General features: G+C 39.9%; 1 protein-coding gene across 2 annotated transcripts in view; it reads left to right on the top strand.

Moving 5' to 3' along the window:
• Positions 1-715: 715 nt before the first annotated feature.
• LOC131975865 (myelin basic protein-like) overlaps positions 716-13,760 on the top strand; it is a 46,812-nt gene continuing 33,767 nt past the window's right edge. Inside the window, exons 1-2 of one of the 2 annotated variants that reach the window (XM_059338665.1) lie at positions 716-1,307; positions 13,523-13,575. In XM_059338665.1, the coding sequence (XP_059194648.1) occupies positions 13,531-13,575 (45 nt within the window). In that variant the 5' untranslated portion in view covers positions 716-1,307; positions 13,523-13,530. Of the gene's footprint in view, positions 1,326-13,516; positions 13,576-13,760 lie in introns of both variants that reach the window. The other variant, XM_059338664.1, reaches the window with a different exon arrangement.

A 13,760-nucleotide genomic window follows, 5' to 3' on the forward strand; every position in this document is an offset into this window, starting at 1 on the left:
ATCTGATCCCATACACCTCTCCCTATAACAGGGGTCTCAAACTCAAATTACCTGGAGGCCGCTGAAGGCAGTATCAAAACGACCAAAAAAAGACAAAAATTACTTAAAAAAGACACAAAATGACCAAAAAAAGACACTAAATTACTAAGAAAAAGACAAAAAAATGACAGAAAAAAAACTAAACTACTCAAAAAAGACACAAAATGACCAAAAAAACGACTAAATTACTAAGAAAAAGACACAAAATGACAGAAAAAACGAAATTACTTAAAAAGACACAAAATGACCAAAAAAAGACACAAAATGACACAAAAAAGACACAAAATTACCAAAAAAGACACAAAATACCAAAAAGACACAAAATTACTAAAAAAAAAAAAAAGACAAAACTAGAATATGTAAATTTCAGTGGAGATGTATGTATATTCCAAAAATGAGGAGTTTTTGAATATGATAAAGTCCCCAAAAAGGCGATTTAAGTTTGGGAATAATAATAAGTGAGAAAAAACGGACCAATTACAATAGGGTCCTCGCACCTTTGGTGCTCGGTCCCTAAAAAGTACCAAAAAGACACTCTTTTTGTTAACGCCGTCATAGAAACAAGTGAAACAAAGCTCCAGCTTGCGCAATAAAGGGACCTTCCACACACAACATGGTAAAGTGCCATTTAAATAAAACTCACATTAAACTTAAATGTCAAGGTGAGGGCCACAAAATATCGTCTCGAGGGCCCCAATTGGCCCGCGGACCGCGAGTTTGAGACCCATGTCCTATAATAAAGGTGCCCATAAGCAAGGCACCGACACCACCACTAGCTGCCAACAATAAATATACATTTCAGCAGAGTGGTGCAGGAAATGAGCTGCCTGTAGCTTTTTGTCTTTGAATGAAGAAATTTTGCAGCTGTTCGAGTCATTCTCTGTGAGATCCTCTTTCAAAATCACGACTCTGTTTCGCGCGTTTATTTAACCCTCCCTACCATGAAGCACGAGCTACTAATCATGCACAGACGTGCACCAACGTGCTTTTTAGCCCACATTTCTTGGCGGACTAAAGCTGCATTCCGCCCCACCCCTTACAAACAACATCATCACCACTGTACCTAAATCAGGAAGCACCGAGACACGTTTTCCTTTTCTTTTTCTTTTTTTTATACGGAGACACTTTGGTGATTACAGCAGCGGCGAACCATAAAGGGGAAAAGGCGTTATTGTTGATGTTGTTGACGACCACCGTCGACCACTGTTGAAAGAAGATTGACAGTTGGTTACATCCAGTACAAGGCTCAGCTGTGGATGCATTTGGCACAGACAAACCGGAGAAGGGTATGTGCACAGTCAACCTGGTAACATTTACACATAAATAAATAACATAAATAAATATAAGGCGAGAAAGCCAGTGTAAAAGACAGTTACACACATGTGGTGCATAAATTTATTTTGCTTTAGTGCTGTTTTTCGACCGCAGGATACGTGGTGTAACGATAGTAAACATGTTACCACGTCGACTGTTGTTTACAGTGCGTAAGAGCCGTTTCGAAACCTGCAGGAAAATATGCTCGGAATGTTGTTCAAGTAACTGTGTGACCGTTTATACTAAGTGATTATTAAGCATCACTGCCACCAAGACAGTGTCACTGCTTTGTCATGTGCTTTGACAGTGTCGCCCCCCACCACTTCTACTACAACCCACACCCTCCTTGTTGCCTTTTCTCGTTGACCGAATCCCAGTTGATGGTTGACTCATTTTAGCGTTAACTTGCTTAGTGGCGATATAACACGCCGTGTTGAATAAGACTCGAGACGTGCTGTCAATCATTACATGGTTGTCTTCAATTCGGCATACATACCGCACATGAAACAGGACTTTCACCCAATAAAATTTAGAGTTTTGTCATTTCTCCACACTGTTTGCTACCGGAAACGCTGCTGTGTTTTGGTGGCTGTGCACGGTTGGACGTTCAGGGAAACTAGTGATTTTGTTGAAGCTTAATAAAATGCACGTATAAGTAGGCGGATCATATGTATGCCGAATATATCAGAAGGTTATAAAGATTATTTTAAAGTATTGATCATGTAACACGATGCATGTGATTGTGCAGCGAACAGTGTTATCCTTAAACTTGAAGGTTTTAATTGGAGGTTTGGGATGTTTATCTGACAATGGAACCTGTGAGTGGTTTAAATACATATTGTATTTTTTGTATTGTCCAGTGGATAGACTGGTATGCTGGCTCTTAGGAGCTGACAACTAACACTGTCAAACCTTGAGGAAATTAAGTATTACATCACTCTGCATCCCAAGTAAGAACTGGTCAGCAGCAAGCAGCACTTGCTACTCTACTTTACATAAAAACAGTGAAGGCCTGTTACGGAAACCATACGGGCCCTATTGGCCTGACTGAACAGAACAACTGTTGACTGCCACACTGTTGGTCTGTTAAAGAGGAGAACTGCCAAGATGTAACAGCAGCATGCAACCCACAGGACAAGGACTGTAATTTTTACACATAGTCTGTTAGTTTCATGTAAAAGAAAAAAAAAAGAAAAATGAGTGGGTGTCAAGGCAGTGACATGCTCATTTACTGTCGCTGCTGTGCACGGTCTATAAATAAAGTACTCACACATGAGTGGCTGCTTACGTCTGAACCACACTGATTTATTAAAGCCTGCAGCCCTGGGTGTCCTCTAGCCAGGGAACACTCAGCAAGGTAACCTCTGGTTCCGTTTCATGCAACTACATGTAGGTTTAATCCTCACCCTTTTTTACCATCCTTTAGTTGATGAAGATGGACCACAAAGCAGGTCATGTAACATGAAAATCACGCTGTTATAGTCAGATATGGCCAATAACATGATTTTCCTAGATTGGCAGAGATGCTGCATTGATAGAAACATCTTTGGCATGATCTTGCAGATTTGTGGCATGTCAAGGATTACTAACACAACAGAAAAAAATATTATATTGATGAATGTGTAGCGGGATGCCAGCAGTTGTTGCTTAACCTTCACATAGTTTGAAGAGAAGCCTCTGTTTTCCTGGGACTACCTGAGCTGGGAACGCCACAGGAATGCATTCCTTTGCGTTGCATTGGATTTGCCTCAGCTCAGCCAAGAGGAAAAATGCCAAGAGGTTTGCTCAGTAGTCACGTGTCACTCTACATTCCTTCAGCTTTATGTACAAGACTTATACCAGCAGGCTTTTGTGTAGTTTTGCTGAGAGTGTAGTGAAAAGTTAGGTGTTTTGTTGTAATTTTCCATTCTAAGTTAAGTTTTCCAACCCGCTCACTGAATGTGTATATGACGGCACGCTATATTTGTTCTGCAGGTGACACAGTGCGGTTAGTCAACTTCCGTCCTCATGAACTTCCTCCCTTCTTCTCTCACTTCCCCTCCTGTCTGCGCCTGTTCTTGGCAGACAGGTTGAGTCACATTACCTGCTATTTGAACACCTTCTCTGGAACGCCGCAATAGTTTTGTAAGTTTGGCCTAGGGCGTGGTGCTGCCAGTCAACTCATGGCGATACATGGTCATCCGCAGTGGCGTCACTAGCCGGCAGTGTGTCAGCTCCACGTAGAGATCACAGCAGATGGTAGAGCTGAATATTTGGCTTCTGGATCCAAGTCGAGAGGTTGTGGCTCGGATTATTAGATAGCAAAAACCCCAGGTGGCAGCAGTTGTGTATCTCCATTGAGGAGAATTGAGCTTATGCTTCAAGCCTGAGGCTATAACATGAGGACGCTCCAGGGAATAACGGGAGGTGCCCATGCATAACAAAGCAAAACAAATAAATGCTTGAATTAACAATGTAATAGCTATACACAACAGTGGACCCCTGGGAGTGTGTTTTTTTTAAAAAGTCTAATATTCCCTCAACCATATGCGCCTTTTCAAGGGGATAGTCCCAAAGTGCTGAATAAGAGCTGTATGTTTGTCTGTATACTCACACCTCATTCTGCAAAACAACATCCAAGTGTTTGTGCATGTGATTGGAAGAGCAATTATCATATGTTGAGAAAGCAGGAAGCTACAGTTAGACATCGGTGGCCCTGGCATTTTAGACAGCCAGCTGGAGCCCACAGGCAAACGTTGCTTCTGTCTGCGGCGGAGCTGCTGTTGTTCAGCCAGACATTCATGGCTGACTGGTCACTAAGCAAAACACAAAACTCTGACTTCTCTTCCAGCCTGGTCCCACATATAACTGTCCTCACTTCTTCACAGTGTTGATTTCAAACCAGACTGGCATTGTTATGTAGGAGGAGGAGTGGTGATGGTCATGACTATGTGATAATAGCAGTGATGAGTGTCAATGCAGAGCTTTATTCAACCAGCATAGCTTTCCTCTGATTGCATGATCTGCCAGAAATGGCAGATATGATTGCAGATAATCCACAGAAAGACAGAATGATGAATGAAGAATCTGGGAAATAATTGGGTAACACAGCTTTGTGTTTTTGTCCTTTCGGTGCCATTTTTAGAGATGTACTAAATAGTTTGAGGCTTCGAAGCTTCATTTATAACTTTGACAATGGGATTCCAAATTAACTTCACAATGCTGCACAGCTTTGTTTTTTTTTCTTTTCTTGACATGCCTATTCATTCTGTTCAAACGCGGTTTAAAGATTAGGCTACACTCATATTATCAGTATTATACTATTTGTAAAATTCCATTCAGGAATCCGCTAGTAGAAGATTTCTCCGTGAGGAGAGTGGAGACTTCAGTGATTTGGAGTTGCTGCAGCTGTTAACTGAAGTTCCATTTGTCTCTGGAGCTGCCCGGGCTCTCCTCCTGGTGAAGTGTTCGAGTAGCGGGGGCTGAGGCAAACAGACTGCAGGTTGTGCTAGCTGCAAGCTAATTCTTGTCTCTTTAGTGGTCTGATAAACGGATGGAGAGAGAGAAAGAGAGGTCCAGACTGGGGCATCTCTATAGCCTACAATGAAATAACACAGTCTTGGAACCCATTGGCCATTGATCTAACAACACCATAGCCTCTGGCTGAAATGGCCAATATTTCTGTTCCAGTGTAGCCAGAGGAAGTCCAGCTATCCAAGCCAAGACTTGAAAGTGAAGTCTTCTTTCAACCACAGCCCATTCCAAGATTGCATTTCAGCCAATGCATTCATCATTCGTCATTCGTTCATTCATCAGGCATTAGCCACAGTCAATGTCAATCCTACCCAGGCTACAGACAGAAACCAGAACGATTCCGATACGAAAATCCTGTCCCATTACCAACAGATTCTGCATCCATATGCAGATATTTGTTTATAGAGATTTGTTCCTCCTAGAAGTGCGATAAAGTAAAACACAGCACTCTTATTCATCTGAATGGGGCCAATTTGTCAATTTAGCGAGGGTGCCAACACATGAGCAGGGTTTTCCCCAAAGAAAGTAGTTAGACCTGCTGGCAAGTTATTATATTATTGTTGTTAAGTTATTATTATAAGCTATTAAATAACCTTTTTCACCATCCTCCTGGAACTGTTAGGAAAAGCAATTAAAGCTGTCCTGAAATGGACCAACTCGATTGTAAAATCTTTGTTTTTCTACATTATCATTCGTTAAAATAATTGCATTTTTTAATTAGCATGGTTGCATATTTAGAATGTTAATTTTTCATGTGTAAAAGTAGAATTTGGTCTCACTTACAGTATATGCATAGGGAATATGATTCTATGATCTGATGAGTATTCATTGGGTGGGTGTTGGCCCTTTGCAAAACAAGATTTTGCCCCCCTGGTTCGTTGCTCAGTAACATGAACGCTGTATTTCATGTTTACCTCGTGACCATCTCAACCAAAGAAAAATGATTTGCTGCTGTGATAACTTGAACAAACCGCATTGCATTGTTTTGGCATAAATCTTTAATCGCACTACTAATGATTACACGTTATGTTAGAGCAGAAACAAACATTTGCTTTTGTTTTTGTATTCGTAGTTTTGGATAAAACTATCCTCAAGATGTGCCAAGTATCACTCGTATTTGCTCTTTCACCGTTAGTTTGATTTTTCAAATAGTACATAGCCCTGTTCTAGCAGAAAAACAGAAAAAAACAAGTCGAGACTGAATGAGGAGAGTGAAAGGAAGTGAGAAGTCTGAAACCGACTGGGCTGGCTGTGAGGCTTCCTGCAGCGTTCACTCATCTGTGCCCTCCCTGTGGGACAGATGTTGACTTTTGACCTCAAATCTCATGTCAAGAGCAGTGTACTTTAACTGGTTGATCGGCAGAGTGTAACTCTATCACTATTTCTCATCTCACCATCACTCTCTCGTGTCCCCTCTCTTCCCCTCTACACACACACACACAGTCAGTATTTATTACGTAATTGACTCTCAGTAGAGTGTAACATGGTGCAGTCACTGGGGGCAGCCACAGGGTTAAAAAGAAGCTCTTGTCTTGCTGCACATGAGGAAACTTAAAGCGAAACAAGGGAACCAGGCAAATGCAAACAGACCCACACGTGTTCCAGCCACTTACAGATTTAGTGGTACACTGAGAAATTGGTTTGTCAGCAGTGTTTAGCCAGGAAAGCTTCTTATCAAATCAAATATGCACGCAGTAGAACGCATGTACTTTAGATAAGAATGATCTAGAAAGAAGCCAGTTTAGAGTGCCAGAAATCATGTGACACTGGCCTGTATTTGAACTTAATAACAACAGTGTTAAATCTGTAAGTCAATCACCACAAAGGATGTATAAATCTATGATAATATAGCACAGCTTTGACTGCTATTCTGATTCATCTCCTCTTTTCAGCACTATAGCAACCCTGTATTATTGGAGTCACTGACCCTTAAACCCTCCTATAACAGAGCAAAATCTCACCACTGTGAGGTTTATATTCCCAAAAGATTATTGGTTTTTCATCCGCCGTGCCTTTGTGGGAAAATTGGACTTGGATGCTTGTATTGTAGACATTTTTTGTACAAACAAGCAGCACAGAAAGAAAAAAATGCACCACATTGTTTACTTGGTTGCTCACATCCATCTTTTCTGTGAGTCACAGGACTATAAATGTCAGATTCATGCTCGCTGGCCCTTGGTTTGAGGAAGTATCCTTCAGACAGGGCAATCCTGGTGGTGTGAAATCCATTTCCGCTTGTTGCTTTGGCTTTCGTCGTAATTGTTTCCCCAAAATGGAAGCACGACTGCAAGTTGATAAACCAAGCTTTACTGTGCTGAATGATATTGTTTCCCAAACTTGATTGTTCCCAAGAATTGTATTACTATGGTTGGTGTAGAATAATCCATTTTCCTCTTTTTGTCAGTATTATAAACAGCTTACTGACAGGGAGATTTATGTTGCAGCAAGGTAATATCCCTTTCATCTTCACAGACCAACAGTCAGTAGGAAAAAAATGGATATATCACTTCATGCTGAAAAAAGAAGGATTGGCCTGATGGACAACACTCCTATTAGACGTCTCTATTTTTCTACACAATGTCAAAACAATGATAATCCTCTCTGAAGAAAGTAACATATTTTTTGCTGATCTCTGTGTCTTCGCTCAGGTGTAAAATTGAAACCCAAAATGGTCACAGAGAACAGAAAATAGGGCTTAAGTAAGCCAATATGTGCTGCAAACAGAAAACATATGGTACGTTTGTTAAAAGCCACATTTGTTTTTCAAAATAACAAGCTCCTATCCACATTGATGCAATGTAAAAACATTAGTGGATTATGAGCACGTGGATTGGAAATAGCCTTGGGTGATGGGCAGCTCAGACAGATATATAATTGCTCATATGTGCTGCAGACGGCGCTGAGTGGTAATGGATTCTTCCAGGTGCTGACCTGTATGTAGCTGCCCTATCATGAGAGCTTTTTCCATCCTAATGGTATATTTAAAAGGCAAACAGAAATGTTTCAAGAGATGCACTCAGGCACAGCGGGCAATTAACAACAACTTATATGGGTTAAATTGGGAAAGAGCAATTTAATTTTCTCCCTCACTGAATGTTTTCCACCGCCTTCCAACCTCTGTGTTAATTACGGGGTGATGTGTGAGGAAAAAGTAAAGACCAGGGAAACAAGTGTTTAGTTTTTTTTTAGTTACATGTAAAAAGTACTGCTGGTGAATTATAATTGCAGGTTTGTACCCCCCGCCCTCCCTCCACTCCCCCTGCTTCTCACACTCTATTATGCAACAGTATTTTCTTGCAAGTCCTTGCAGGATCTCAGCTTGATTGTGTAACATATCGAGAACGAAACTGGCTGCGAGGCCTCACGTTCAGTCACACAGAAACCCTGTGACGTCCCCCATGCCCAACAAAGTCAACATCTACTTCTATGCTAAACTGAATGATTCAGCAACTGAGAGGGCAACTTGCTTTACAGACAGTGGTCAGACACAATTGCGTCAATACATCATACACAACAAAGCACAAGATCTGTATCTCCTGCACTGTCACCATGAATCATGGAAGAGAAGACGTAATCACATTCAGAGTTATAGTTTGTTTACAAAAACCAATAGCAGATGAAACAAATCCAGTTTAATTTTGTCCCTTTGTTTAAACAATGGGGAGCTTGTTTTTTTAGCTACTTGTTTTTTTTTTCTGTGACTGTTGGCTCAACACCCATCAACACTCAAGTATGATTTAATCCATGCACCTTTAAAAGGAAGTTGTGAGCTCACTAGCTTTACATTTTTGTCACACATTTTATGGGTGGCTCTACTGTGGAGGTTCAGTGGAGACTTGGCTGTGAGAAGACTTGTGTGACTACGTATAAGTGTGCTCTCAAGAGCCACTTTCATGTAGAAAACTGCACTAAAATAAATCTTAATTTATCTGGCTAAATGAACCATATCAACTAATCTATAATGTCTGTTTTTCATTGGAAGTTTATATTTTTGATATTTATATTTTTATCAGGAACGAAGAGAGAAATTTAATAACTTCTCATGAAATGTGTAATTAGATTCAGAAAAAAGTATATCAAACCACCACACACAGCCTGTTTTTTTATCTATATAATTAGGGCTGTAGTATTTGGTCTGGTTTCTGTCTTGCATTCGTCTTGGTCTCGTGCCTTGTTGGACTCAGAGCCAATATATGACATATGTCAACCGGAATACTTATAACTTCAACTTGACAGATGCTTGTTAGGGAGATTCAGCTTGACATAATATAGCCGAGTATTGTATTAAATGTAAGCTATTGAAAGTGAAAGCACTGAAATGGACAGCAGAAGATGATTTAAAATAATCATGCATTTCATGTTATGCCTGAGGGCTGCACAAAATGTTTGAGGGAGATCAATCTTGTTTACAGATTTTTTTCTGGCCATCCTAACTCCATAATCATTATTAGCATTGGAAAGACACTATTGCTTATTATGGTTATGAAAGGGACTTGATTTACTCTGGACTGGTATTGACTGCCTTTGGACTCAGTCTTGACTCGACTGGACCAGGTCTTTGACTTGACTTGACTTGAACTTTAGTCTTGACTACAGCCCTGCATATGATATGCTGACGTGATCAGAGAAAACTTACCAGATTGTCCAGCTTTAACCAGACTCCCTCTTCTTACCTTTTAAGTCTATAACTGTGTTAGGTTGATTTGATTCTTAACAGGTCCATGGGAGTCTGGTCTTTTATTTGAAGCTGATTAAAGCCTTTCTGAAGCAGCTGTTGGTGCAACAAGAACATTAACTCAAACTTATAAGAGAACAAGGTTATTTAAAGTTGCATGTATCAATATGGATAGATATAGAAGAACAGGTGGTCAAAGTAAATGTTTTTTGTATCATTAAAAAGGGCTGTAGCCTTTAAAAGTAAATGGTTGTGACCAAGTAAACATAAAAAGGGTTACATTGATCTCTCGACAGACTTCAGACTGACTAGTTTGAGTGAAGATAATGAGCATTCCCTAGCTAGATGATTAGGTTAAAGCAAGCTGTACTTGTTCGTTGTATTTAGCTCAACTGCTGAAAACACCAGCTCACATGGAACAGATGTCTCAACATGCACAATAGTGATCAAATTTAGCAGCCTAGGGAATCCTTAAACTTCCCCCTCCCCCTAGTAAATTGGATTTACAACCAAAGAAGGGGATGTTGCTTGGAGAGTTCATACTTTTTGTTTTGATGTTGCTGGAAATACCACACAACAAACTGCCTCGGTGCTTACCATTATGGGCTGCATAAAAACATGGGCCTTTAGTCTCTGAAGAGTCATTATGGAACTCAGTGTTGTGGCTCTCGTCCACCAGTCACTCATAGCAGCCCTGCCCTTAATTATGCATAACTTTAAGCCTTACTATGTCCCGGTTAGTAATATTAATATTAAAAAAATAGTTATATTAGCTATAGAGACCAAAACTGTTAAACATGAACATTTTTAACAAGGTGGTCATTGGGGATTGACTCACTTTTGGAGCTAGCCTCAAGCAGCCATTCAGGGAATTGCAATTTCTGGCACTTCTACATTAAGATACATTTTTGCTCCAAAGGTTGCTGCCTGCTTCCCACTGTCTGAGACACACCTCTCGTGTCTCAGATTGAGCTCTGTTAGCTTGTACTGTTGTTATCTGGTAGTTTGTTATTAGCATGATAGCCGCCTAACTGAACAACAGCCATACACCAACTCTACAGTGTTGTGTTAACATCCTTACCCAGAATGTACCCCATGTTTTGGTTCAATCTCAAAGCTCTCACCGACTTTGTTTTCAGCCAAAAAGCTCTCAAAACTCACGGTGTGCTACCTGCCCATGCCCATAGCGCTGAGGGACAAAGTTAGCTAGTTAACAGTGGAGAATGTAGCCGCTAAAGAGTACAGTATTAACCCTAAGGAGATGATGAAGACCATGCTAGTGCTACACTGAGAGTGACTATTGCATTTATACATTTAAAATGTGACCAAATGATGATCTTTCTCTATGCTAATGTTGCTCTTTGTCTGCTGAAGGCAAGTTCCAGCAAATGCTCACCATGACAGCTTTATACAGTGATAATATGCGTTTACAGGTATTTCCGTTGCTTGCAAGCAGCCATAAAAGATGCTCAGGGTTGTTAATTTCCTTCATTAATAACTTGTTTTAAGCCAGGCTGCTGCTCTCCTCAGAGAGGCTTCACTAGATTGTGTTTTAATGGGACTGATTTTCAGAAGAGAAACTGACTTTTTTCAGTTCCTGGGAGAATTTATATTTGCTGAAGATGGCCTTTTTAGTGTTTCTTTTGTTACAAATTCTGTTCCTTTGGTTGCTATTTACCTTGAGCCATTTTTCGGTGATAAAAAAAACTTTGAACTTGCTGATTAGATTTTAATCACACTTGTCTCTCCCTGAGATGCTGAAGCGCTGTGAAAACGGCTGGGGATGGTAAACAGTGCTCCCAAGTGCTCCCTGTTCAGAGGACAATAGATGTAATAGCACCTATCAATGCTTGATCTTTAGTCACTGTGGTAAGCTCTGCGTTACATGCAATTACAACTTGTGTATGTGTGTGTGTGTGTGTGTGTGTGTGTGTGTGTGTGTGTGTGTGTGATTTGATTTTTTACAGTGATTGTTTTTATTAACATATGTTTGAATCCTTTCTACTGATTGACCTGTTAGTGGGGAATGTGGAACATTTGAAATATGAATAATAATGCTGCATTCATGAATGAATTCAGATCATTTTCAACATTGTTGGAATCCTTATGAAGACTATCACGCTTTCTTGGCTGTGCAGCCAGTTATAATGTTAGAAGTCTCTGCCAACATCAATGGAGACCATCAACAGACCATCAATAAACCATTTTATCATACATTTTTGGCATAAAATGTACTGAAGCAGAAATATTTTTGACAAGGAACAGCGCAATGTTCTGTCTATGTATTGTTTTAACATTAAGAAAGGCCAGAAAAGAACATATTCATAGTGCAAAGATGATAAAAAGCCTTTTTTGATGGCAGCAAATTCCTAAAAGCCAAAAATGAATAATATGATTATTTGAAAGTAAAGGAGAATGATCCTTCAGAGGACAGAATTTTTTTTTTCTTTGAGTGGTGGATGCAGGCGGATATAATGATTCATGCAATATTCAACACTAACAGTTGATAAACACTGTTAGAATTATATATATTTTCTTTGTGAGTATGAAAGATATTGGTTGTTTTTATCTTGTTAGTGAGCTTTGAACTCAGATAGGTGATACTCCTCCTTACATCATAGACATTTCTTCCACATACAGAGAGCTTAACCTTCGTTACCTTTAACCTTAGTCTACTACTCTTCCCTTTAGGGTAGTTTACCTTTCAGGACATGTTGGGGTTTTTCCCACATTTGACAGTACTGTTGGCCAGAGTCAGTCCGATGTCTTTTTTTGAAGTTATAGATATTATTGACATATTGTTCAGGACTCAACAGTAACCTATCCTTGGTAGCTGCCTTTATTAGGTAAAAAAAATGAAGTGAGAAGGAGGATGATTTTCCTCCCGACTTGCATACAATTGGACTTCTTTTTGCAACTGATGAAGTGGCCCTCTGCTGGCTGTTAGAAAGAATGCCGTTTTAAGGGTTCCATTTGAGCAAATCAGGAAACACTGACACATTCTCATATGTCCCTCACCTTTAAGTGCCATACAATTACCCAGGATCTTGTGATTTTTTTCATTCATTCATTAATTGGATCATTAAGGCCTGCAGTTGAGCCATATGACAAATTAGCACTTTTTTCCATGACCACCACACATTTATTCAGATGGCAGAGCAGCAGGTGATGCTGAGGATGAGACTAATTTGCACCACTCTGTTACAAATAATATGCAAAAAAAAAAAAAAAAAGTGGATCCTCAGCTGTGGAAAATTGTATCAGATTCAAGGATTATAAAACTAATGAAGCTTCTAATCTAATAATGCAGTAGCACTGCAGGCCATCGGAAAAATAAACTCAATATACATACTGTGGTTCATTTGCCTATTTAGCTGGATTTGTTCAGGCTTGTATGAAAAAGAAATCTAGAAACAGAGGGTCTGAGTTGCTCAGGAAGCGATCATATGATAAGCAGTCCTTATAAGCGAGTATTGCCTATGTTTATACAAGATCAGGGTAACCATGGTAACGTATGCATGTCAGCATATCAGTGCTGGATTTTTCCTGTAATATCTGGAAAAAAAAGTGCCATGGCTTGTGCACTGTACACTGTATTTTCACAGTTTCTTATTAAAAAGAAAGTAAAATGTAGCAACCCCATGATGTCATGAGGGTACAATTGCGCCTATTTCGACAGGATGAGACGACCTTATGTGACCCTTTAATTAGCAGGCGACCCCCTCCACCTCTTGAGCCACAGCTGTCCCAGTTTCTACCTATTGATTGGTCGAGTTGCTGTTTAATAATGCTAATAATGCTCCACTGACAGCTTTCACACCAGCCCAAACACACTAAACTGGCAAACACACCAGTATATTTTTATCTTGTGCGATGCTACAGTTTCACACACTGACTGAAGAGGTACATAATCTTCACATAATGTGCTGTTACCGTCTTCTCTTGGTGTAAACTCATTCTCTGTTTTCCTTACAGTCTCTGTCAGCAGCATGGGCCAGCATCTAGGAAAGAGGGAGTCACCTGTAGACATGAAGGTAAGAATCATCCCTGCAGGGGCTCTAATGTCTTGTTTTGCATTATGTGGAATAATACCTTCAAATGTGTGTGTCAGTATTTTGTGTTGTGAGAATGGAGCATGTGTCAGATTATTTTCTTAAACCTTATCACTCTTAACACTGGCCTTTATCAGAAGGACTTTGGACTTTGTTGTAAACAAGCT

The sequence above is a fragment of the Centropristis striata genome, chromosome 8, assembly GCF_030273125.1.
Source record: "Centropristis striata isolate RG_2023a ecotype Rhode Island chromosome 8, C.striata_1.0, whole genome shotgun sequence".
NCBI classification, from domain to species: Eukaryota; Metazoa; Chordata; class Actinopteri; order Perciformes; family Serranidae; genus Centropristis; species Centropristis striata.